Below are 27,104 nucleotides of genomic sequence, written 5' to 3'. Positions count from 1 at the left end.
AGCTATATAAAAATGGGAGAACAATTAAGATTTCAAGCTACTAGTGATCTGTGGATATTATAAAGGAAAGCAAAATTCAGACTGTGCATTACTAGAACCAGTAAGAACTATTTGATGTTAGAAATTAAGAGGATAAAGAGATCAGGTGAATTCAAATGAAGGAAGTAACGAGGAAATGGAACATAGTTCAGACATATGGTTGACCTCATGTCTAATCCTTTCCTCACATTGACTTGCGGTTAATTGAAACATATAGCATCCATGTCCTTCGGAGTTGGACTTGAGGTGCACAGGATGGGATTTATCATTTGATTAATTTGATGAATCTTTGATTCTTGTGCACAGTCCTCATTGATATCTGTTTGGCTTTTTATGTGTTTATACTGAAATAAACACCCATGAACCCAGTGCGATGGAAAACCCTCCCGTTCCCTCACCTACCCTCAGAAGTACACTTTATTTGCACTTCTTGTTTGTCATTCTCTTGCTTTTCTTTTTGTAAGTTTGATCATACATGTCCTGTTTATATCATATGATTTATATGTGGTATAAGGTAGTGATTGAGATACATATTTATATTATTTTTTCCTGCAGAGAATCAATTTTTACTGATCCATTTTATTTAATTTAATTTTTTTAATTGAAGTATAGTCAGTTATAATGTGTCAGTTTCTGGTGTACAGCATAATGTTTCAGTCATACATATATTTGTTTTCATCTTCTTTTTCATTATAGGTTACTGCAAGTTATTGAATTAGTTCCCTGTGCTATACAGAAGAAATTTTTTTTATCTATTTTATATATGGTAGTGAATATTTGCAAATCTCGAACTTCCTTCCCAACCCCTTTCCCCTTGGTAACTGTAAGTTTGTTTACTATGTGTGTGAGTCTGTTTCTGTTTTGTAGATAAATCTTTTTTCTTTCTGATCCATTTTAGTTACTTCTTTCCCCACATCTGTTATATATCGAAATTCTGCATGAGTGGTTTGTTATGGGTATCTATTCTGCTCCATTGGTTAAGTTTTGTTCTTTTTTTGATAACACACACACACACACACACACACACACACACACACACTCACAGCCACACACAGAATATAATTACTAAAGCTTTATAATAAGTACTTTTATTGGGAAAGGCAAGTAACAGTCAGCTCTTTAAATTAAAGTTTCTGAGTTATTTTTGACCTTTTGTTCTTCCATATAAACTTTACGAATCAACTTATTTTAACCTCAGTATGAAAAAACTCAAGTGGGATTTTGTTGGTGTTACACTGAATCTATTGATTCATTCTTGAGAATTAATATTTTGTATTAAGTTTTTCTATCCATGAACATGGGCCATCTCTCCATTCATTTATGTGCTTCAGTAATGTTTTAAATTTTCTGTGGGCTGTTCTTACTCCTTAATACAAAAAGATATTTTGTATCTTATTATTTACTATAAATGGTGTTTTAAAAATTATGATTTCTACTATTTTGTTGCTGATGTAAAATAATATAATTGAATTTTGGATATTATTTTATATTCACACAACTTATTTTCATAGCTTTTTTATTACTAGTAACTGAAATGCCGATTCTTTCAGGTTTCCTGTAAAGACAATCAGATCATTTGCAAATAATAATATATATATAAAAAATAATGAGAGTTTTATTTTCTTTTTTCCAAAACTAAGACCTTTCATTTCTTTTTCTTATATTGTTGTGGTGGCTAGGAGCTCTAATATGCTATTGACAGAACTGGTGATTGTGGGTACCTTGCCTTTTTCCTAATTTTAAATATAATGAATTTTTCATATAGTTTATCCATTTAGTATGGTGTTAGTATTAGCTTTTTATAGATATCCTTTGAGATTCCCTTTTGTTCTAATTTACAAAAAAGTTTAAATGTGATTGAGTGTTGAGTTTTACCAAATTGAGATAATCGTAGGCTTTTTTGTTGTTTTTTAATGTCAGTGTAATGAATAATTTCTATTATTGAACAGTTTTTATATTCCTGAGATAAGTACAGTTTTTATGATTTTATAAAATGTTGGATGCGAAGTGCTAACATTTTGTTTAAGATTTTTGCAAATATCTTGTTGAAATGAGTTTGGAATATTTCTTTATCAAACTGTCATTTTTCTTTTTCACCAGTTTTGCTGATCTTATAAAATAAGTCAGGGAGTATGCTTTCATTTTTAGTTTTCTAAAAGTTTTCACTATGTTAGAAAGAGTTGATAGAATTTGCCTGGAAAACCACATGGGCTTGTTGCTTTCTTTGTAGAGAGATTTTTAAAAATTTTTGCTTCCATATCTTTGATAGTAATGGGATTACAGAGTTTCTAATTTTATTTCTTGAATCAGTTTCAATAAGACTTTTCTAGGAATTTCTGCATTTCATCCACATTCTCAAGTTTAATGGCAGATATTTGATAATACTATTCTCATTTTTAGACTTTACATATACTGTATCTTTGGGTTTTATTTATAGTATCATTTTTGGATGCTTTCCTTTTTTCCTTACTTAATCTCCTTGGATGTCTGTTTTGTCTTAACTTTTTCAAGAACCATCCATTGTCTTTTCTGGTCCTCTCTGTTGCATTTTTGTTTTCTATTTTTTTAAAAAATTTCTGTTCTTTATTGTCTCCTATGTCAAATAGAACATATTAGATTATGCTATGGGAACAAACAACTCCAAAATCTTAGTAGCTTAACACAATGAGGGTTTATATTTTGTTCAACCTGCACAGTGAATGTGAGTCAGCAGAGGAGCGCTCTCATGTCAGTCACTAAGAGATTTAGAATGAAGGAAGCTGCATCCCCACAGCATCCTTCCTTCCTCAGTTTTCCAGGGAAGAAAAGAGTGTTTCACACTGTCTGGCAATTGACATCTTCCACGTGGAAGTGACATACCACTTTCATTCATTATTCATTGACCAGAGTTAAGTATTCCAGTTACCTGTTGCTGCACCAAAAACCCCATAAGTCTTAGTGACTGAAGACATAAGGATCATTTCTTTTCCTCTTGAATCAGCAATTTGGGCAGGATTGGCAGGGGCAGCTCATCCCTGCTCCATGTGTCAGCTGAGATGGCTTGAAGGCTGAGAGCTGGCATCCTTGCCGGCTTGCTCACTTACTTGTCTGGTGGTCACTGCTGGCTGGTAGCTGAGATTCAGTTGAGACTGTTGACTGGGACACCTTCACATGGCCTCTCCAAATGGTTACTTGACTTCGTCACAGTATAGTAGCTGGATTCCAAGGATGATCATCCTATGAGAACAAAATGGTATTGAATGGCATTCTTATAATCCTGTCTCTGAAGTCAGATAACATCAGTTCCACCATGGTCACAAAGGTCTGCCCAGGTTCAACTGAAGGGGACATAGAACCTCACTGGAGGAGAGGCATGCCAATCGCATTGGGAATGGGATATGTTGTGGGCCCCAGTTGTCGAAAATACAGTTTACCACAGTACCTTATTTAGGCATGCCAAGCTTTCGTATGCCTGGAAGGAGGATGTATCAGTTAGCTTGTTCTGTGTAACAAACTGCCCCCAAATGGAACTGATTGGAGTAACAACCCTTTTATTTAGCTTACAGTTCTTGGTTCTTCTGACTTGGCTATTCAGTTGATGTTTGCTGGTCTGTCTCATGTCTGTGTAGTCAGCTGGTGTGTCAGCTGGTAACTGGATCATCTAAGGTATCCTCATTCTTATGTGTGGCCAGTTGGCAGGCTGTCAGCTGTGGCTGTTGGAAGAGGTGACAGAGTCACGTGTCCCCACCCACTTAGCAGATTAGCCTGAGGTACTTTGCATGTAGGGTTTTAAAGGTCAGTGAGGAAGAGGGCAAGAGGGCAAGAAATACCCAAGTATTTTCATGTCTTTGTATCATGCATCTGTTGTCAGATTGGCCAAAGAGAGTCACAAGGCCAGGGCCAGAGTCGGTGTAGGAGAGAGTTACCCAAGAACATGGATGCAGGGAAGGGATTGGTGCAGCCAGTTTGGCTGACCAAACCATATCGAGAGGTGAACTAGAATATTTAACAGCTCCAGTTACTACTATAGCCTACCTCCCTGGTCACCAAATACTTAGTCTACTCTTTCCTTAAGAAAATACATATATCCTTTTCTCAAGAGAGATGATCCAAAAGTCCCATCCACGACTGGCAGAAAGTTCAGAGTCTAGGATCTCTGAATGAAGGGCACTTGTTTGTTCAAAGGAAATGCTGAGCCGTCGTTTCATGTAAAGTCTGAATGTGGTTTCTCTTGATCTGGAGACCTGTGCACTAAGAAGGCTTGTTATCAACCATCCACTCAGCCACCCAATATACAGAGGATAACCACACAGAGCTCTCCCACTATGCCAAGGGAGGAATGGCCCACGTTTCTCTGGTTCACAGCAGTTATAAATCCCCCGGGGCAGACAGTCTGAGGGTCCCTGGCCCTGAGATGGGGATTGCTTCTTCACCAGACCCAGACTCTTGTCCCAGGAGCAGTCCCCTTGTCTGTTACTTTCTGTGACATCTGAGCCCTACGTTTGGATGATTCTTCCTTATTGGACATCCTTTAGACCACGTCTGGATTGAGTGCTGGGGTGTATTTCCTTATAGGGGACTGAGCAGTTTTCTCAACCTATTTCCTGCCATAGATAGAGAACCTCAGATTAAGTCTAGAACAGCTGAAGTTCAGGTTGGCATTTCTTTTAGAAACACAAATCTTTCAGAACTTCTTTGATTTCTCCTCTGTTGGATTTTAGTCATCTCCAGCTGTCAACAGTCATGGTCGTACTTCTTCTCAAGACGTACTTCTTTGATTTGCTGTGTTTCTCTGCCTTCTCACCCCATCTCTCTCCTTCTCTGTCTCTCAGTCTGTGTGTGCTTTGAGCCTATTTGGGAAACACTCTTAGAGGTTCTCTTTTCCCTGCGCGCTTTGTTCAGCTGAAAGAATTCACTGGCACCATACTCTGCTGGGCTTCTTTACTCTGAGGCACCTTAGTCCATTTTGTTTTCAATAATAGGTTTGATTTTTTTCCCCTACATGGTTGAGTTTAAATCACTCCTGACCCAGGTTATGTCCCTTACCCATTGAGACTTAGAAGCATTTTCCTCTTCCAGTCTGACAAACCCATACAATTCTGCTTCCCTGTCCTTCCTCCTTATAACCAATCAGTTACTTTCTGATCTTGTATTTTTCTTGTCACACCATAACAAGTGCAGTCAACAAACCCACACTTGTAACCTGGTGTTTGATGGTCTGTAGGGGTCCACAGACTCAAGGCTGAGACCAAATCTGACCTGCTGCCTATGTTTTCAAATAAAGTTATACTGGAATATAGTTGACCATTCATGTGCATGTGACCTATGTTTGGGTTAACAGACAGCAGCAGAGCTAACAGTGTGACAGAGACCATGTGGCCAGTGAAGCCTGAAATATTTCTGATCTGGCTCTTCCGAGAGAAGTTTGCTGAGCCCTGTACTAGACTTGCAGTTCTATTAGGGCATCTTTTGCCTTCCAAGACAAGAAGATATTTTGACCAAATGTTGGACCATTGCATGACTTGGGTGGCCTTTTTTCAGTCTCTGATAATAGTTCCCTTGCTGCACCTGCCACCGAGCAGCCATCAACGCCATGCATTTCAGGTTTTGTTAGGGCAGCGCAGGCACCAATTTTTATATCAGTGAGAGTGTTACAGGTTGTGATGGGTTAATAAACAACCCTCGAATTTGGCTCCCACACCAGAGGTTTATTTCTTGCGTACACGTCCTGGCCAGAGCAGACCAGGAGGGAGGTTCTGCTCATCTCAGTTACTTGGAGAGCTGGACTGTAGGAGGCTCCCTCATGACACGTGCTTTCGTAATCGTTGTACCACAGAATGAAAGTGCCCCGTGGCCTCACGCTGGCATTTACATGCCTCTGCCCAGGGGAGAAACATTTTACTTCTGTTCACATTTTATCGGCCGAAGCATGGCTCCTTGTAACTTCAAAGGAGGTCAGGAAATGCTCCCGGAAGGAACCCAGAAGAAGGAAATTAGGGATATTTTGGAAAGTCCCTGACCACCCCACCTTCTTTCGCTTTCTTTGGGTTTCTTTAGTTCTTTTGCTAATTTCTGAAGTGGGATCCTGAATTCATGAGTTTTCAGCCTCCTTTTGTAATATCCAGCTTGGCACCAGCAGGGAGCATTGCGATCTGCAGAGGAGTTGCTAGCCAGTTGGGGCTTTCAGGGACATCCAAGGAGCAGAGCATGTGCACCTGCGGAAGAGCCTGTTCAGGAAGTTCCTGAGAGGCTGTGGCCTTTGTGGGGCATCACAGGGAGATACATAGCGGGGAGCTGGTCCTGGCTGCTGGGTCAGAGTGCTGTGTGTGGAGCAGCGGGGAGCCAGGGCGGGCTGGGTCTTTCCAGGTGCCTCCAGGTGTGTCTCAACCACATGCAAGCCCGCAGATGGCCCTTCCTGAGGGCTGCTGGGTTTCCACCTCCCAAATCCTAGGCAAGCACCTGGGGGGGCCAGCTCTCACCTGGGAGTATTCAGAGAAGGGGATCCTGGTGAGGACCTGCCCCTCTTTCACTCCCCAATTCTGGCATAAATTCCTCTTCTATTCAACTCTAACCAAGAGCCGGAGAGGGAAAGGGGTTCTAAGAAATGTGACTCCCAGGGAAACCAAATTGACAAGAGAACAACTCAGCTCAACTAGTAAAAAGACCAGTTTCCCTCTGGGCATCACTTTTACTGTACAACACAAGTGTGCGCATGGGAAGGCTTCCAGACTTTTTCAGAATTACTTTGCATTTTACACTGAGATCTGTGATGCATTTTGAGTTGATTTTTGTGAACGACGTTAAGTATGCATCTAGGTTCATATTTTGCACGTGGATATCTGTGTCTTTGTTCTGTCCTTTCTGCATGGGGTTGTCTTTGCTCCTTTGTAAGTATCAGTTGACTACAGTAGTGGGGGTCTGTTCATCCCATTGACCTATTTGTCTCTTCCCCTGTAATCCCGCCCCTCCTTGGTAGCTGGAGCTTTACACTGAGTCTTGAAGTCCCGTAGTGTCGGTCCCGCAACTCTGTTCTTCCCCTTCATTGTGTTGGCTCTTCTGGGACTTCTGCCTCTGCACTTAAACTTCAGAATCAGTGTGTTGATATCTATAAAATTAACTTGCTGTGATTTCAACTGGGACTGCATTGACTATATAGATTAATTGAAAGAGAACTGACATCTTGACAATATTAAGTCTTCCTGTTTATGTACCTGGGCTATCTCTCCATTTATTGAGATCATCTTGGATTTATTTCATCAGGGTTTTATAGAATATTTTATTTAGGATTTTTTTATTCCTTTCGCACCTTATGGTAAAATGGAGTATGCCCATATATGTGGAAATGAATAAAAAATGCATTTTCTATTATGTATCATATACACACGCTAGCACAAATGAATTAAAATACGTGTCTGTACACATACATCTACAGTCAAATGTATCAGCTAAAGGCTGATTTCTTTTTGCCCAGTGACAACCCTTCAAAAGAATTTGTGGTGATAAAGTATATAATTGTTTAGAATTCAAAGTAGACGTCATTTCAACGAATAGTCAGGCCAGCCTTGGTGGAAAAGTAATGAGATTTAAGGAAAGAGGGAGCGATGGTCATCACGATAATCGTGTCTGTCATTTACACTGTGCCGGGATGCTCTCAGCCCCACCAGCCGCACGGCGTCTGTGCTGCTGCTGATGTGAGGAAACGGGCTTGGGGGGGCCCAGGGCTCACCCCGAGCCACAGCACGTGATGGAAATGGATTTCTGCCTTCAATCTGTCGGACTTCAAAGCACTTCACTTAAATACTCTTTTTATAGGAAAGAAGTTTTTTTTTTTGCATTAGTCTGTCCTTTATCATCTAAAAGAAAAATAGTACTGTTTAACAAAAAATGGCAAATACACGTGGAAAAGAATGAAAATAGAGATAATCTCTGGCTCTGGGAAAAGCCTACAAGAAACAAAGCAGTTGTCACAGAATAAATAAAAGCGATGGGTGTTTAATAGGCCTGGCAATTAGAAGCCATCGCAAATTACTTGGAAATGCATTGACAAGGAGAGGTTGAAACATTCCAGAAGAGGGACAGGAAGCCATTATCATTACAGTGATAATGCTGTGCTCCTGAGCTCCCCTTTAAAGGCATTTTAGTACATTTTATTTAGTTTGCATTGTATGGTAATTTTTTAAACCTTTTAAAAGATGTGTTTTAAAGGTATTTTAGTACTAATAAAGGCATTTTAGTACATTTCAATTAGTTTGCTTAATACGGTAATTTTTTCCTCCCATGAAGGGAGGAGGGGTTGGGATACATAAACATTTAATTTAGGTTGATGATGTTTTCACTGTTTCAGTTCACTTTATTTTCAGCTACTCTACTTGCTTGAAACTCTGAATTTTTAAAACCCATCTAGCTCCTGAGACAGCAGCCCCATGGGGTGAGCCATTGTGGCTTCATTCAACTTCCTGTCCACTGGGACTGGAGTGACGGGGGAGGAGACCTTGTAATTCAAGGGCTGAGGGCCTTCTGCTGTTCCAGTTACTGAGCCTTAAGAAAAACACATGATGCAGACACGGGGCTAGGAAAGAATGCAGTTTATAAGCTTATACAATCTTTAATGAATACTCTACTGTTTTTTCCTTGACACCCTTATAAAAGATTCTGTGTAGTGGAGGCGTCCATATGAAAAGCTGTTGGGGGTTAGGAGTTCAAAAGGCAGAGGCAGAATAAATGATTGGCTGTTCTTTTTTTAGAAGAGCCCCCAGTTCTTCCGGGGGCTCAGGCTTTGCAGTGGTCAGTGCGACTGGCCTCATGAGCCGTGGCTGGCTGTCTTCAGCTCTTGGCCACCAGGGAACCCGGCCCCTCCACCCAGGTGGGGAGACATGCTTGAAGCTGGAGGTTGTCCTCTGGTGTGTGGGCTGGACCTGGTGTTGTCCCGTCTGGTGAGCAGGGCCAGGACGCCAGCCCCCTAAGGCCACGTTAGGGCTGAGGGGCCTTTGTCTGCCCCTTCCTCCCTAAAAGTATATTCACGATTATAGTTTACACTGTGTTAGCATGAAGATGCCTGTAACCTTTGAGTCTAAAAGCTTGGGTTTTTGCTGTTCTGATTTTGAAAGAGATTAAAACACTTTTGTGGGCCCCTAAAAATAGTGTGGGACCCAGGCACAGTGTCCACTGTGCCTAGTGGGAAGGTCACCCTGCAGCCCAGACCAGGCACTTCTCAGTGATCGAGACTGTGATATAAAAAAAAAAGTGAGAGGCTCCAATATTTAGAACCAAACCCACATCAGGTCTCATTATAGAACGAGCCCAGCACGGTAGGTAGCACATTGGGTCTCTGTCTTGTTGACAGCTAGGCCTTCTAAGGGAGACGTACAGGGAGACCTCCTGCGGGCGGCTTGCTTCCCCCTTTTCTGGAGGAACTTGCAGGCGCCGTCTCCCGTTCCTTTAGCCACAAGTTTTCACTTGACGGTCAGGCCCATTTTCACACCATTTTCAGCCTTTCTGGGGAAATCAGAGCCAGTGAGATCAGTGATTGTTTCTCTCCTGTTGCGTTAATGAAATAAGTGAAAAGTCACACTAGGAAGGCAGCTGTCCTGGTTATTTCCTGGTTAGCTTTCTGTCCGCAGCTCAGTTAAGTTCATTTGGGGAGGCTTAAAATAAAATCAGCTTTCAGGGCTCCACATGTGTAGAGATCGTGGTCTCAAATTTGACGTCTTCAGAAGACACACTGTCGTGTCCCTGTGGACCTCGGTTTGTGGACGTGGAGCCCGTGTGATGGGGAGGGCCGCAGCCTGGGGGGATCTGGTCCCCTTTTGCAGTGACTGGGACAGGTGTCTGAGGGTCAGAGTGCATCGAGGCACCTCATCCTGGACAGAAATAGCAGTGGACGGGAGGATGAGGACATCACGTGTGACCCTCTTGTCTTCTGGCTGCTCTGGAAACAGACCCTTCCTGCGCTCCGGGACTGGCCCCACGTGGGGTAGCCGCTGTCTCTGCACAAGCAGAGGGTGGAGCCCGCGGTGTTGGCAGCACCAACTCCCCCATCCGATCGGATCCTGGGCTGGAGTCCTGGTCCTCTTCCCATCAGCTCCACAACCTCAGGAACTCCTTTCCATTCCCCGTGCCTCTGTTTTCTCACCCGTGGAGTAGTGCGAACACCGGTGCCCCCCGCAGGGTTGTTGTAAGTGTTCAAGAGCTTGATACACTTGAGTGCTCAGCACAAGAATATATACGGTAGTGTTTGCTGTGGTTGGTGCTGCTCTTTCACCCCAGGTACCACGTGACACATAATTGTGGGCGAGAAGGAGGTGAAGGCACTGAGGGTGCCTGGTCTTTCTCCTTGTTATCCTGGGGTCCGTGTGGCTGCTTGGCTGATCTGCTTTGCTCCCCCTCTCCGTGTGGTTGGTGGCCTGATATATGAACAGGACCATCCCCAGTGTGAACTGGGAGCTGTTCACTGCCCAGAGTAAATCCTGTACCATCGAGAAGGTGAGGGCTCCCCCGGGCGCTGGTATTTGAAAAAGCGGCCCCATAAGTCCCCAGTGTTGCTGTAACTTTAAATATTCTGAAACCTCAGTTGAAGTTCTTAGGGTCCCAGCCAGATGGGTTTTTTGATTGAAACTCCTTTGGATGTTTCAGTAACTCAACATATTGGGTGATGATTGAAGATCTGAAACTGGGTTCCATCCCGTAGCGCATGCTGTTTAGAGCAAGATTTCAGCATCATGTTTGGAGAGGCTGAAGCCTAAAGCCAGGCTTGTGTAATCAGAGGAGGCATGATGTCCATTACATTGTGTGAAATTGTGTAGAATCGTAATAGTGTGTCTTTTGGGAGGAGTGTGGCTAGACAGAGAAATAGAAAAGCAGCGTTAGTGTGCAAATGTGGATTTTAAAAAAATGCATTAGTAAGAGGCCAGTAGTAAATGCCCATTTTCTTTTCACTGCTGAGCCCAGAAGAGGTGGGGAGAAAATCAGCAAAATGGCACGTTCTTCCAAATATCTTCTTCTCCCTCGTCTTCTCTATTTAGTCCTTTCCGACCCCTTTCTATTAACCTATGATCCTGTTAAAACATTAATTGCCATGCATTAAAATGAAAGCTCCTCACTTTAGTGACTGAGCTAGTTTTTAGGTTTTTAAAAATGAAGTATTTTGGATCCATTTGGAAGACTTAATTCTCTAAGCTTGGGCATCTCTGGTCCTCTGGTCAGGCGGTGAAGTTGGTTGTCTTGGTTTATCCTTGTATTATGTGCTCTTGCCTCCACTTTCGAATAAAATCCATTTCTCCATTTATCAGAGAAAATTAAAATTTGATGGCATAGCTGTTTTTCATAATTTAAATATCCAGTACTGGGCTATTTATATAGAAAAAAATGGTTAATAAGAAACACATTTTCAGAAGTTCAAACTGTTCTACTTTTTTAATTGAAGTATACTTGATTTATAATGTGTTAGTTTCAGGTGTACAGTGAAGTGATTCAGTTATATATATATTCTTTTTGAGATTCTTTTTCATTATAGGTTGTTACAAGATATTGAATATAGTTCCCTGTGCTATACAGTAGGTCCTTGCTATTTATCTATTTTATATGTAGTGGTGTGTATCTGTTAATCCCAGACTCCTAATTTATCCCTCCCCCATCACTTTCCCCATTGGTAACCATAAGTCTGCTTTCTATGTCTGTGAGTCTATATCTGTTTTGTAAATAAGTTCATTTATATCATTTTTAGATTCCACATACAAGTGATATAATATGGTATTTGTCCTTCTCTGATTTACTTCGCTAAGTATGATAATCTCTAGGTCTGCAAATGGCATTATTTCATTTTTTTATGGCTGAGTAATATTCCATTGTGAATGGAATATTCTTTATCCAGTCATCTGTTGGTGGACATTTAGGTTGTTTCCGTGTCTTGGTTATTGTAAATAGTGCTGCTATGACCATTGAGGTGCATGTATCTTTTCAAATTAGTGTTTTCTCTGGATATATGCCCAGGAGTGGGATTGCTGGATCATATGGTAACTCTATTTTTAGTTTTTAAAGGAATTTCCATACTGTTTTCCACAGTGGCTGCACCAAACTACATTCCCACCAACAGTGTAGGAGGGCTCCCTTTGCTCCACACCCTCTCCAGCGTTGACTATTTGTAGACTTATTAATGATGGCCGTTCTGAGTGGTGTGAGGTCCGAATGTTCTGCTTCTGAAATCACTTGTAAAACCTGATATATTTTGATGCTGATTAATGTTGATAACATTTTGATAACAAATCATTGGTATCACGGTCTTTCTAAATTATACCTTTGCAATACTTTTTTCTCTCCTTAGGAAGTTGAAGACCATGTGGCATTTTTAATAACAGTTCCAACTGCCCTGGCAATTTTCTTTGCGATATTCATCCTCGTCTGCATCGAGTCAGTGTTTAAGAAGCTGCTCCGGCTTTTCTCGTTGGTGATATGGATTTGTCTTGTGGCCATGGGGTACTTGTTCATGTGTTTCGGAGGCACCGTCTCTCCCTGGGACCAGGTAAGGTGTTCAGATGCTTTTCATGTTTTTTTTTGATTTGTGACATACTAAGTTCTGTAAACTTGGCCCTAAACTGTAAAGAGCAGACCTATAGCTGAGAAGAGTCTTCTGTAATAGCCTCTTAGCGGTGCCCCCATGGTGATGCCACTCGGTGCCCGTTTTGACTTGTCAGACCTGCTGGAAGTCAGCGCGCTGCCCAGGCTCACCTCGTCCCTTGTGTCACAGCTCAGTCTGTGTTTCCTCCCGCACCCCGTTTTGGAAGCTCCATTCTCCTCCAGTCCCTGAGTTTCCCATTATTCTGGAATCCTGCTGGGATTGGAGCCTGACTTTGTGCCTCTAACTCTCAAAGTCTGGTTGCTCTTGAACTATTTCTTAGATCCTGGATCTTCCTTCTTCCAGACAGACTTCTGCGATGCTGATTCTGTGTCAACGTGGTTACATCATATCGATAGGCAAACCCACGGTTCTTCATGTTGAACCTGGGGGGCTCTTGGCTTAGAAAAGGGATGCATCTGGAGGATGTGAGATCTTTCAGAGAGGAGTGTGGCTTTCCCCCTTGTGCTGCTGCCGCGTGTGCGAATCCTGCTGACTGCTGGGTAAAATGGTGCATTGTCCAGGGCACAGCTCTGGGCTGCAGATAGAGATAAACAAGTTACTAGTTTCAAGCTTGTAATTGAAGCCCTGAGGTTCCTGGCCATCCAGGGAGACAGTAACCTGAGCACCGAGAAGGCTGGCCCTGGGTTGGCGGGGACTCAGGAACCTGAGTAGGAGAGGCACAGGGACCTCAGAGGGATGCAGAAGTCATTAGGGGACAAGGACTAGGGAGGGCAAATTATTGTGGAGGCCATGGGAGAAGAGAGATTCGAGATGGGAAAGCATAAAAGGGTTCGAGTGCCAGGGCAAGGGACAAAGCATTACTGCTGTGCCTGAGCTGGAGAGGGCCCTGGGTGAGCCCAGGGGTCAGGTTTCCGGCACGTTCTGTCTTGTGACCTCGGTCAAGCCATCATCCTCTTTTGGATCTTGGTTTCTTCTGCAAAGGGAGAGGCTGGACTGAGTGAACTCATTTGGTCTCTCTGGCCCTAAAGGATGCTACGTTAGTGGACAGCTCCCTGGAGAGCCCCCAGTGCTCAGGGAAGCTCCCCTGGCCCATCTCCTCCTGACTCCCCCATTCAGGCTCCTTGTGGGTCTGGGGGCGCCACGCTCTGGCCGGCTCCTTCCCTGGCTCTGCGCCTACCTCCCTTCTTCACGTGCCCTGGCCTCACCTGGCTCCCATGACACACCCGTCCATGGTCCCTTCACCTTCACGCCAGTGCATGTGGAGCAGAAACAGGAACCCGGTTAAGAGCATCCTTGCTAGTCTGTGGCATGGACCCAGGGGTCTCTCCTAGCACCAAGGCCACCTGGTTCTAATGACGAAGCTTTATAAGCAGCCTCACTATCACCCAGGGCAGGTATCCCTTTCTTGTTCTTCTGTCTTCCTTTGCCCAGATTCCTCTGAGCTTGCCTTTCCATCTGAATTGCAGAATCTGTCCTGTTCGGTGAAAACGCCAGTGTTACCCTCAGTAACCTCACTAAGCCCCTTCTCAGAGCATCCTTCCCAGATGTCCAGATGCTCCACGGGGTGACACCCCATCTTTCTTGTTTTTCTGTAGCGCTTACAATGGTCTGCAGCACCGCAGAGCGTGTTACGTACCCTTCTCTTTGTCAGTTGACTGTCTTCCCTGCTGGAATATAACCCCCTTCTGGGCAGGATGTGAGTGACGGTCTGTCCACTGCTGCGTCTTCACTCCTCTGAGAGTTCTCCAGCAGCAGCAGGCACCTGGTGCTCTCACGGGTGGATGGCTATATGTTTTCGTTTCCAGATTTGTTGTTGAATGTGTGTGTGTGTGTCCACTCGTTCTGTTTGTATCTATCTTTGGGTTTTGTAACGTACACTTTGGCTTTATTGCTGCTATCTGCCTGCTTGTAAAAATCTCTCTCAGCATCTTAAACACATTTATTTCAGAGTTAGTTTTCTTCCGTTTTCTCCAGATCAATTTCTCAGGTGCTCTCGGTTGGCTGCATGTCTTCGTGTGTGTTATCCGTGTGCACTTTGACACTGTTGTTTCCAGCCTCGTGTTGAATTGGAATTTCTTCACCTCCACCCCTGCATGATGGGTGCCTTTGTCACGCTGCCAGGGCCCAGAACGAGCTTGTGGGTGGAGCCTTGGCCCTGTTGACCTTGTGGGCGGGGTGGCCAGCCCCGCTGGTGGCCTGAGCACACTTCCAGGAGCACAGCTGTGTGTGCTTGGTGGTCGGAGAAGACCACAGCCAGGTTCGGTGGGCGCAGCTATTTTGGAGCACTTTCTAAATCGGGGGCGGGTGCAGGGTGTCTGCCTCACGCTGTGGGTCTGCTCACACCTCTGGCCGGACGAGGACCACTTTGGGTCTCATTCCCCCACTGGAGTTTGAAATCCTGCCCAACGTTCCTGGCTACTCCTGCCCCTCTCAGCAGGTATGGGGACTTCAAAGGAATTTGTTCTGCCATATTAACGGAAAGTTTACTACCTGGCGCCTTGTGGCATCAGCAGTACAGGTGGAGGCCCCTTCATGAATGCTCGCCTTCAAGAAGGCGCAGTAGGCTGACTGAGCTCAAGGGAAGGTGCTCAAGGAAAAGCTTCTATTAGAAGATGCTTCAGTTAACTGGCAGAAGATGCAGACGGGGAAACAGTCCCCACAGGGTCACCCTCATTGCTGACTCCGAGGGCAGGTTTGGGGTTCCCAGGACCACTGTGAGGTTCAGTAACTTGCTGGAAGGACCCACGGAACTCTTTGAAAGCTGTAAGACTCATGGTTATGGCTTCTTACAAAGCACGAATACAGATTAACATCAGCCAAGGGGCGTGTTCACGACAAGTACCCAGTGTGGAACCTCCAGTGTCCCCTCCCGGTGGAGTCATGGCCAGCCCTGCTCTCCTGGCGCGATGCCCCGGGTCCACCGCCTGCCTGGGAAGGTCAGCAGAGCCTCCTGTGCCCACAGCGTGGATGGGGACTCAGCCCTGGGCTGCCTGCACGGCTGACTGTTGGTCCCAGCCTCTCTGGTGCTGCGTGGCCCCGAGCACTTTCATAAATCACCTTGTGGCTGGCTGCTGGCCAGAGCCCCCAGGCGAACAAAGAAAGCCCCAGCAGGCCGGGCTTTCCCGGAGCCCCGAGATCCCCCACCCAGAGCCCCGGGCAAAGGCCAGACCTCGCTCTGGGTAAGGTGAGTTCATCACCGCGCAGGCGGGTCGAGTGCGGGTCCAGCCATCAACACCTCCAGCGCCCAACGGAGTCTGAGCCGCCAGCTCGGGCCTTGTCCCAACTCTGCTGCCCTGTTCCGAGTCTTCCACTCACAGCCTTCCGCAGCCCTTGCATGGCTCCCTGGGGTGGGCGCACTGGACCCAGGCTCCCTCGTGCCCAGACCTCCACACAGGATGGAGAGGTACCTTGCTCACGGCCAAGCTGCTGGAGACTGGAAGAGGAGATTTGAGCCCAGGGGTTCTGATGCCAGAGGCCAGTCTTATCCATGAGGCTGGTGGTCCTCAGCTGGGAGTCAGTTCACCCCCAGGGCCTTGTGACCCTGTCTGGAAACGTCTTTAATGCCGCAGCCTGGCTGGGGTCACCCAGTGGGCGGATACCATAGAGGCCACCCCGCATCCTACGTGCCCCCTGCAACGCCCAGGCCCACGGCACCACCAAGGGTTCTCCAGGCCTGAGTGTCTGGAGCGCCGAGTCTGAGAAACTCGGCGTTGCCACGTGCTGCCCCTCCGTGATGCCTTGTAGAGACCCCATTCTTCAGGCCTCCATGAGTAGGGTCGTGGAGTTGCCAGGGCCCGACTTGAGCGGTGGTGCCGGTTTTGATCAGGCCAAAAGGAGTGATTTCGGAAAGTACTGGCAGGTTTGGAGATGGGTCATCAGTGTATTTGGAAGGGTTCCCTGAGGAAATTAGGAAAACAGAAAGAAAAAACTTTAGTGGGCTGGCCCTCCCGGCCTTGACTGTGTATGCAGACCTCTCGTTGCTGGTGTTTTAATTCAGCACGAAGGAATGCGGCTTGAAACCCCCTGTCCCTGCCCTGTGCTGCCGGCCTCCCAACCCAGCTGTCGTGTGTCCCACACAGCTGCCTCCTGGATGGAAAGTATTTAAAAATGATAATTCTGTTGACAGTTCCAAACACAGTGGGGTAGGTCGGGCAGGCAAGTGCAGGGTGTTGGGCTCCAGCTGTTACTCTAGCAGCGGCTGCATTTTCCATGGAGGCTCCGTCCGCCTGCTTCTTGCTCCAACTGATTCGCTCAAACGCCGTCCACTTGTGCTACGACCTTCCCAAGGTCCTTGTTGTGTATCTGTTATACATATCTGTTAATCCCAAACTCCAGTCATATTCAATTCCTTATAATAACATCTCATGGAAAATAATCTGAAAAAAAAATCTGTGTATGTATATGTACATGTAACTGAATCGCTTTGCTGTGCACCTGAAACATTGTAGATCAACTACATTTCAATAAAAATATAGATACATACTAGATTTTCAACAACAAAACATTTTTTGGGAGTTCTCCAACATGATGATGCACAATAAATTATGATATTCATTCTAAAAAAAATGACTCAGAGGCAAAGTGAGGGGCTGCATTTTATCTTATGTTTTGGAATGGCTTAAAAATGCTTGAACCATTTTGAACTCAGTTAATAGAGAGGACACTAGGCTTTTGTTTCCTCTGCTCTGATAGGTTAAGGAAGTGGGATAATTTTTATTTTATTTCCTTTTAAAGAAATCGGTGCTGATGTGTGGGGCCCGTCTTCCCTTAGTCTGCACATGCCCGGTGCAGTCACACGACGCAGCGCTGATGCCTCTCTGAGAGCCTCTAGAAGGCTGGGACCTCCTGATAGGTGAGTCCTATGGAAAGAGGCTTGATCGAGGTTGACACTAGTAAGTGTCTTGTAGCGCTGGAGCCAGAAGTCTGGAATCAAGGTGTAGGCACCCCAGGGGAGAAGCCTTCACTGCCTCTTCCGGCTTCCTGTGGTCCAGTGTCTGCCTCCGTCATCACAGGGCAGTCTTTTTCTGTCTGTCTCTTCTCCTTTTGTAAGGACCCCCATCATTCTGGACTTAGGGCACCCTAATATCTCTCCTTGACTACATTTGCAAAGACCCTGCTTCCAGAGGAGGTCGCATTCACAGGTACTAGGGGCTAGGATTTGAACATATCTTTCAGGGGGAACACAGTTCAATTCATAACAGCTATCATTTCACAGCAAGACACTGTGTTCCCTAAGAGGATGCTCTCCTGTTGCAGGCAGCCAGTCCCGTCTTGTGGCATATTCTTCTCTTTTCTCCTTTCTTTCCTTTTTTTTCTTTTCCTTCCCTTCCCTTTCCTTCCGCTTCCCCCTTTTCTTTCTCTCTTTCTTTTTCTCTTTCTTTTCCTTCCTTTTCTCTTTGTTTTTTTCTTTCTTTGTTTCTTTCTTTCTTTGTTTCTTTGTTTCTTTGTTTCTTTCTTTCTTTCTTTCTTTCTTTCTTTCTTTCTTTCTTTCTTTCTTTCTTTCTTTCTTTCTTTCTGTTATTATTATTTTAATTGAAGTATAGTCAGTTTACAATGTTGTGTCAGTTTCTGGTGTGCAGCATAGTGATTCAGTTGTACATACACACATATATTGCTGTTCCCATTCTTTTTCATTCCAGGTTCCTACAAGATGTTGATGTTGTTTTACTATCCACTCCCCCCCTGGGATTTTTGATAGCTGCTCTTGACCTTCACTTAAACTGAAGTTCCCCATTGGAATTAAATGTATGTCACAGAGGTTTTTGCTGCGTTTTCAAACCACTGTCTAGGAATTAGAAACTTGTGTGAACAGCTTGCTGAAATAAAGCCACACTTGTGAATATAGAGAGAAAACAACACCCTGATGATGGATTGCATTGCCGTGTAGACAGATGGTGGTGGTCAAGGTGTGTCTGCGTGCTCGGTCGGGCCACCTTTGCCTGTCTGATGAGTGAAAGTGCTTCCTTGGGGTTTCTACCTGAGTGACATGGTCAAGTTTTTCTTGTCTGATATGTTTTTGTGACATCTTTGGTTCACTTAGTGAAGCCTAAACGTTTAGGCGTTGTTTTAATTTATGAACTTTCTAACAAGACAAATGCCTTCCATCTCAGCTGAAAACCACTGACTCAGGAGCCTCCCTGTGAGATGACAACACCTTTCAGAAGGTGGCGGGGCAGGGGGGCCAGAGGGGTGGGAGGACGGGGTGGGGGAACATAAGCGTAGAAGGAAGGGCGGGGTGGGAGGGCCGGGTGCAGTCCCGTCCCCTCTGATGGCTCATGTCGGACTGGTTTTTTTTTTTTTTAACATTTTTTTTATTGAGTTATAGTCAGTTTGCAATGTTGTGTCAAATTCTAGTGTAGAGCACAATTTTTCAGTTATACATGAACATACATATATTCATTGTCACATTTTTTTCTCTATGAGCTACCGTAAGATCTTGTATATATTTCCCTGTGCTATACAGTATAATCTTGTTTATCTATTCTGCATTTTAAAATCCCAGTCTGTCACTTCCCACACCCCACCCCTTTGGTAACCACAAGTTTGTATTCTATGTCTGTGAGTCTGTTTCTGTTTTGTATATATGTATGTATGTATGTATGTATGTATTTATTTATTTATTTATTTATTTATTTATTTATTTATTTATTTTAGATTCCACATATGAGTGATCTCATATGGTATTTTTCTTTCTCTTTCTGGCTTACTTCACTTAGAATGACATTCTCCAGGAGCATCCATGTTGCTGAAAATGGTGTTATGTTGTCAGTTTTTATGGCTGAATAGTATTCCATTGTATAAATATACCACTTTATCTTCTTTATCCAATCATCTGTTGATGGACATTTAGGCTGTTTCCATATCTTGGCTATTGTAAATAGTGCTGCTATGAACATTGGGATGCAGGTGTCTCTTTGAAGTAGGTTCCTTCTGGATATATGCCCAGGAGTGGGATTCCTGGGTCATACGGTAAGTCTATTCCTAGTCTTTTGAGGAATCTCCATACTGTTTTCCACAGTGGCTGCACCAAACTGCACTCCCACCAGCAGTGTAGGAGGGTTCCCTTTTCTCCACAGCCTCTCCAGCATTTGTCATTTGTGGACTTTTGAATGATGGCCATTCTGACTGGTGTGAGGTGATACCTCATTGTAGTTTTGATTTGCATTTCTCTGATAATTAGTGATATTGAGCATTTTTTTCATGTGTCTATTGATCATTTGTATGTCTTCCTTGGAGAATTGCTTGTTTAGGTCTTCTGCCCATTTTTGGATTGGATTGTTTGTTTTTTTTTCTTATTATGTCATATGAGCTGCTTATATATTCTGGAGATCAAGCCTTTGTCGGTTTCATCATTTGCAAAAATTTTTTCCCATTCCATAGGTTGTCTTTTTGTTTTACTTATGGCTTCCTTTGCTGTGCAGAAGCTTGTAAGTTTAATTAGGTCCCATTTATTTATTCTTACTTTTATTTCTATTGCTTGAGTAGACTGTTCTAGGAGAACATTTTTGAGACGTATGTGAGATAATGTTTTGCCTTTATTTTCTACTAGCAGGTTTATTGTATCTTGTCTTACAAGTCTTTGATCCATTTTGAGTTGATTTTTGTGTATGATGTAAGGGAGTGTTCTAGCTTCATTGCTTTGCATGCTGCTGTCCAGTTTTCCCAGCACCATTTGCTGAAGAGACTGCCTGCCCACTATCACCACTCCTATTCAACATAGTCTTGGAAGTCCTAGCCACAGAAATCAGGCAAGAGAGAGAAATAAAAGGGATCCAAATTGGAAAAGAGGTAAAAGTGTCACTATATGCAGATGACATGTTACTATATACAGACAACCCTAAAAGGTCCACACAAAAACTATAAGAGCTGATCGAAGAATTCAGCAAGGTAGCAGGTTGCAAGATTAACGTTCAAAAATCAGTTGCATTTCTTTACACTAACAATGAATCAACAGAAGAAGAAAGTAAAGAAACAACCTCCTTTAAAATAGCACCCAAAGTAATAAAATACGTAGGAATAAATCTAACCAAGGAGGTGAAGGAATTATACACAGAAAGCTATAAACCACTGATGAAGGAAATTAAAGAAGACTTTAAAAAATGGAAAGGTATCCCATGCTCTTGGATTGGAAGAATCAATATTGTTAAAATGGTCACACTGCCCAAGGCAGCCTGCAGATTTAATGCAATTCCTATCCAATTACCCAGGACATACTTCACAGAACTAGAACAAATCGTAATAAAATTTATATGGAACCACAAAGACCTAGAACTGCCAAAGCATTACTGAAGAGAAAGGAAGAGGCTACAGGAATAACTCTCCCAGACTTCAGACAATACTACAGAGCTACAGTCATCAAGACAGCATGGTATTGGTTCAAAAACCGACATATGGACCAACGGAACGTAATAGAGAGCCCAGAAATGAACCCACAAACTTTTGGTCAACTCATCTTCGACAAAGGAGGCAAGAATATACAATGGAATGAAGGCAGTCACCGCAGTGAATGGTGTCGGACTGTTGACGCCGGGCTGGCCAAGTGAGGGCGAGGGAGCTGAGTCCTGCTCACTTTGCTTCCAGTTTTCTGCTTCCCTCACACTGGGAGCTCGCTGAGTAGAGTGAAGTCAAAACATCCATTTCTGACAGCCCCATTTCAGCTTTGGCAGGAGACCGAGCTGAAGTTACTGTACAGATTTGTTAAATTACCAATTTGAAAGGCTAACATTTTGCTCCAGGAACAAGAGACTTGCTTTGTCCTGTTACCTAAAAGGGTGCCAGGCATTCAGCATGTACCTGTGTGTGTTTTCCTACAAAAATAGGACATCAGTGTGCAAACATTTTTTTTATTGAAAAATGGGTGAAAATGGAAGAAAATAATGGCCTCTCATATGCTGTGAAATGGCACAGAATTGGTTTGCAAGAGCAGTCACTTGAAAAGCTATTAAAGAATGTATTTACCACTGGAAGAAGCTAGTGGCCTATGAATAAAAGGAGAAAGCCCAGCCTGTGCCTGAGTAGTCAAGAACCCCGACTCTGTGTGCTTCTGCGCACCAGGGTGATTTCTTAGGGGGCATTTTGGACTTAATATGGAGGAGAATATAAGAAAAATTAAAAGTAATAAAAATTATTTCACTTAACGACAACAATGTAGGGTTTTTCGAAACCCCCTCCCCTTCTTTTTTCTTAATGACAAGGGACATGCTGATGAAATGTGAGTTTTGAGGACGTACAGCAGAGCTGGAGGGAGGCATCTTGAAGTGTAGCTATTTTGAGACCCCGCGTTTCTGGCTGGCTGGCGTGGAGGGGGCACCGCTGTCTTCTCTCTGCCGTCCGTTCCCAGCCAGAGTGTTGTGAGAACCACACTGGCTGTGCCGTGAACTGGGAATTTATTGCCACTCTCACTGGATCTTCCCAGCCCTGACCTGGCTTGGATAGACAATTCTGCTGGTGTTTCTGGAACAACCTCCGTGTTTCCTCTTCTTTTCTCTCTTGTGCTTTTCCTTAGAGGAGCGCACGCCCTGGTCCTTGCGGTTGGCATCTTCATGGAGCTGTCATCCGGCAGCTGAACGGGTGCTGCCATTGTCACCCCTGAGCTTTGTAGTCCTGTCCCCACCTCACCCCCACATCAATGTGCAAGTTAAAGGCTGGGTAGTTTGCTGCTGGGTCCCCAGGATGCAGCACAGTGTCACATACTTCGAGATCATACAGCAAACACTAGAGGAAGTAATGGAACGAGTGTACACGTAACGTATCTGTCCTCTCGTCCCCTCCTCCAAGGTGAGGATGGAGGCATGCGTGTCCATGGTCCTGGTTCTTACCTGCTCCAGGCACCACTTAGTTACTTTTCATACGTTGCTTCCCAATCTGCACCACCCTGCAGAGTAAGTACCGTCGTTACTGGCAATTTGAAGATGAGACAGCGGAGACCCAGAGAAGTTAAGCAACTTCCCCAAAGTCACACAGCTGAGAAGAGAGCCAGCGTTTGAACATGACCTCCTGACACTGATCGTCACCATCATCTCCACCTGTCCCTTCTCATTGGTGACCTTGGGGTGTTCCCTGTGGGGCCTCAGCAAATGACAGGTTATTGTGTGATGAGAAGGGGACACATTTGGGAGTTCTGGATGGTTCTTTCTGAGTCACATGGCGTTATGTGTTATCTGGAAAAACTTCATGGGGCAGGAACCACTACTTCAGAGATGCCAAAAAGATAGATCGTATAACTGTTCCACAGGGTTAGAGAGATTCCCAGTCGGAGGTATTTTCACTCATCAGATGGGTCAGTAAGAGAAACGGAACATTTTGGCCCAAGGAACACGTGTCCGTGTGTCCACATTAGTGAGTAGTATTGTTTGGAAATCAGTGATTGCTTTTACACTGAAATGAACATAACTCCTGTATCAGTAGGCTTCTTTTAATTTCTCTTTTTTTCTGCTGGTTTCTCATCTGGCTCCGTCTTAGCACCTGAACACGAGTAATCAACCCCTCTCCTCCCTGTAGGAAAAACCCCTCAAGCTCAAAGGGCCCTTTGCTGGGATGCCGCTCCGGGTTCAGCCCAGCCCCTGCCAGCCTCCTCCTGCCCTGTGCCTGTGCTTGGTACCATCTGTGACCATCTGGAAGCTTTTGAAGTAGGAGCTCACGCCCTAGAGGGGTGGCCGCCATCGTAAGGAGGCTGGTCCTGTGTGCGCAGCTCTTCACCCTCCTCCCTCCAGGGAAGTCAGTGTAAGTTTGGAAGGAGTCATGGCTGTTGTCTGGAGTTGGTAGTGTTTTCCTGAAAGAGTGGAAAGGGAGGAAAAATGTTCCATAAGCATCTGTTATTGACTCATTTTAAATGGAGACATTTTTCATGGTGGTTATCTTAGGGCTTCCTGCATTGTGTCCCTTGTATTTGACACATGATTTTATGAAAGGCTGTGTTTTTCACAGAATTCCAGCTTCTTTAGCCTTGAATCTTGGATGCTGTTCTTTTATATCCAAAGAAACGTGTTTATGGGCGCTGGTGAATAATACCCCTTGTGACTGGACCTGTGTGTGCTCGTGTGTGCACGAAGGGGAGAGAATTCTAGACTCCCGGCTGGAGCAGCAAGTTCTCAGGAAAAAAAAATAATAAATCCAGAGTTTAAATTATGTCCTATTAAGAGTTGCTAAGCAACACCTCACTTAGCTTCTCCAGTGTTCAGTATTTCAGATTTCCTCTTCTCAGCAGTGCAGCCACTAATATCATCCTCACCAAGCAATTTCAGAGTTGAAAAGACAGAGTTCAGAGTTTGCAAAGGCAAAGGCGCTGGAATTCTCAGGACAGAAAGCCTAAGGAGGAGAGAGGAGAGACCCGCAGAGAGAGAGGGAGCTCTGGAGACTTGTAGAGGGTCCCTCAAGTCTTCACCTGACCAACGATTAGCACATGGAGGGGAGGAAGGCACCAGGGGCCCGGGGAAGAGCCTCTGGGGAACAGCAGATGGAGTGACTCCTGGCACAAGGCTGCAGAGCAAGTGCCAGGCAGTTCCTAAAGCAGAGGGCATCGGTTCACCAAGAAGACCTAACAGTCCCAAGAACCTAGATACCTAATCATAGAGATGCCAAATGCATGATGGGAAAATCTTACTCAGAGATGGCAGCACCCCCTCTCAATAACAGATGGACAATAAGAAAGAAAATCAGTCAGGATACAGGAGATTTGCAGAGTATTACCGAACAGGTTGATCTCATTGATATTTATACAATAATGCAGAATGTGTGTCCTTTTAAATGCACATGGGACATTTACCAAGATGGTCTATATTCTTCATCATAAAAGTCTCATTCAGTTTAGAAGGACTATTATTATACACAGCGCGTTCTTTGGCCATAATGGCTTAAGTTAGAAATCAATAACATAAAGAAGTTTGGAAAATTAATCAATAATGGGAAACTAAACAATTCATTTCTAAAAAAAACCCAGAAGCCCGAGAAGAAATTACAAGGGGAACTGGAAAGTATGTTGGACTGAGTGGGATGAAAACGTGATGAATCAGAATTTGTAGGGTGCATCTCAGATGGCACTTAGAAATTTATAGCATCAAACATTTATACCGCAGAAGAGGAAAAGGCTCAAATCAATGACTTAAACTTCCAACTCCAGAAACTAGAACAAGGAGTAGAAACTAGAAGAAAGGAAATAGAAAGGCACATAAAACAATGAAATTGTAAACAGGAAAACGGTAAAGATAATCAGTGAAGCCCAAATTGATACTTTGAGAAGATCAATAAAATTGGTAGAACTCTAGGCAGACAGATCAGAAATAACAGTAGAAGGAAAAATGACCACTATGAGGAATGTGAGAGGGGCTGTCACTCTACATCCTACAGACTTTAAAAAGATAAGGAAGTATTATCAACAGCTTTATGTCAATAAACTCCACAGTCTAGATGAAATGGACAACTTCCTTGAAAAGCAAACTAACAAAACTCATTCAAGAAGAAATAGATCACTTGACTTACCCGGGAGGATGGAATAATTTGAATGTGTTGTTAAATATCTTCTCACAAAGAAAACTTCGGGCCGAATGTCTTCTCTGGTGAGTTCTACCAAGATTTAAAGATGAAAAACCCTAAAATTATACAAATTCTTTTGCAAAATAGAAGAAGAACATATTTCCCAACTCAGGTCGTGAAGCCAGCATTATTCTGCTACCACAGCCAAAGATATTGCAAGGAAAGGAAACTACAGATCAATATCTTTCATGAACATAGAAAAAAATTCTTAATGAAACTTTAGTAAATTTAGTTCAGCCAAAAAAAATGTATGTTATATCAAGAATGAAAAGTTGGCTTAACATTTAAAAATCAATTCGTATGATTCACCACATTAACAGATAATTTCATAAATACAATGCATGCCATCTCTTCAGTACATTCAGAGGAGACATTTGACAAAATTCAGCGCCTACTTATAATGACGTCTCTCAGCCATCTAGCTGTAGAAACGAACTTCCTCAGACTGACAGAAGGTAGCTGCACAGAAAGTGCAGCATCACGTGTGATAGGGGAGGACCAAATACTGTCCCCTGTGATCTGGAGTGAGGGGACGATGCTCACTGTCACCACGGATCTTCAACGTGGCCCTGGACGGAAAATGGAAATACGTGGATCTGATAGAGCACTTGTGCTTAGGGTACAGAACACACTCTTACAACTACATACAACAACTATATTCAATAACGGTGTAAAATTGGTGTCTGAGGTTTTGTAGTGCACGAAGAATTTTCATACTGTTTCATTCCAAATTATTGATAGCATATCCTCAAATGGGAGGTGTGATTCCCATTTTAAACCTGAAAAAGAAAACACCCCAAAACCCTGAGACACAAGAAGAGGCTTTGTGACTTCACAGCAACATGTAGCAGATGGAAGGCTGCCTTTCCTCTGTCCATTCAGAGGCACCGACGTGTGTGCTCTTGGCTGTGCTCTCTCCATGCCTTTATAGTGGCTCAAAGAAATGGGGGTCTTTAAGGGGAATAAAGTTCCCCTTTATTTATATTTATTTATACTGAGATGTTCTAAGAGAATGGCACTGTTTCTGTTTTTATCAAGTCTAAAATGGAGATGATTCCTTGAGCAAAGATTTGTTACCTATCAAGTTTTTTTAAAGATTGGGAAGTCAGTTGCTGAGTCATGTAAAAGTTAATCTCTGTTCAGCCTGTGTTTTAAAGAATATTTTTGTCATTGAACATGGTCCACACACAAAATGCTATATACCTTTTTTTAAAGCTCTTGATATGGAAAAAAAAAACTTTTCTTGCTGTTTTTGCCTCCCAATGGGGGATGTAACTAAAGAACCACATATTCTGAGAAGTGTAGCACAGATGCATGACTCTAAAAACTGTGAAGCAATGAAATAACTTTTTTGTGGTAGACAGATGAATCAAATTTCTTGTAGAAGGGAAATAAGTAGGGGGTTATAATAAGAGAAAAAATAACTTTGTAATATTGGCCCAGATACAGATGAAGAGACCAAGGGAAGAGAAGGAAGAGCTCAGAGAGAGACCTGTATGGCAGAGGTGGGATGGCTCAGCAGTCCCCCTCCTGGCCATAAAACGGGAAAAGATGAAAACTCTGATTCGAAAAGATACGTGGACCCCAGTGTTCACAGCAGCACTCTTTAGAACAGCCAGGATGTGGAAGCAACCTAATGTCCATTGACAGATGACTGGGTAAAGAAGAGATGGTATATATACACAATGGAATATGACTCAGCCATAAAAAGAATAAAATAATGCCATTTGCAGCAACGTGGATGGATCTGGAGATTGTCATCCTAAGTGAAGTAAGCCAAAAAGAGAAAGAAAAATACCATATGAGATCGCTTATCTGTGGCATCTTAAAAAAAATAGACACAAGTGAACCCATTTGCAAAACCGAAACAGACTCACAGACAGAAAACAAACTATGGTCACCTGCGGGGGAAGGTACGGGGGAAGGATAAATTGGAAATTTGGGATTAATGGATACACACTTCTCTATATAAAAGAGATAA

General features: G+C 43.8%; 1 protein-coding gene across 2 annotated transcripts in view; it reads left to right on the top strand.

Annotated features, from left to right (window-relative positions):
- The window catches only part of ADCY2 (adenylate cyclase 2), a 378,139-nt gene that overhangs the window by 7,988 nt on the left and 343,047 nt on the right, over positions 1-27,104 (top strand). For both annotated transcript variants that reach the window (XM_072958875.1, XM_072958874.1), the window contains exon 2: positions 12,338-12,535. In XM_072958875.1, coding sequence (XP_072814976.1) covers positions 12,338-12,535 — 198 coding nt within the window. The remainder of the gene's footprint in view (positions 1-12,337; positions 12,536-27,104) is intronic.

The sequence above is a fragment of the Vicugna pacos genome, chromosome 3, assembly GCF_048564905.1.
Source record: "Vicugna pacos chromosome 3, VicPac4, whole genome shotgun sequence".
In the NCBI taxonomy this organism is placed as follows: domain Eukaryota; kingdom Metazoa; phylum Chordata; class Mammalia; order Artiodactyla; family Camelidae; genus Vicugna; species Vicugna pacos.
Note: the sequence above shows the minus strand (reverse complement) of the source record. Positions and strands in the feature narration are given on the sequence as shown.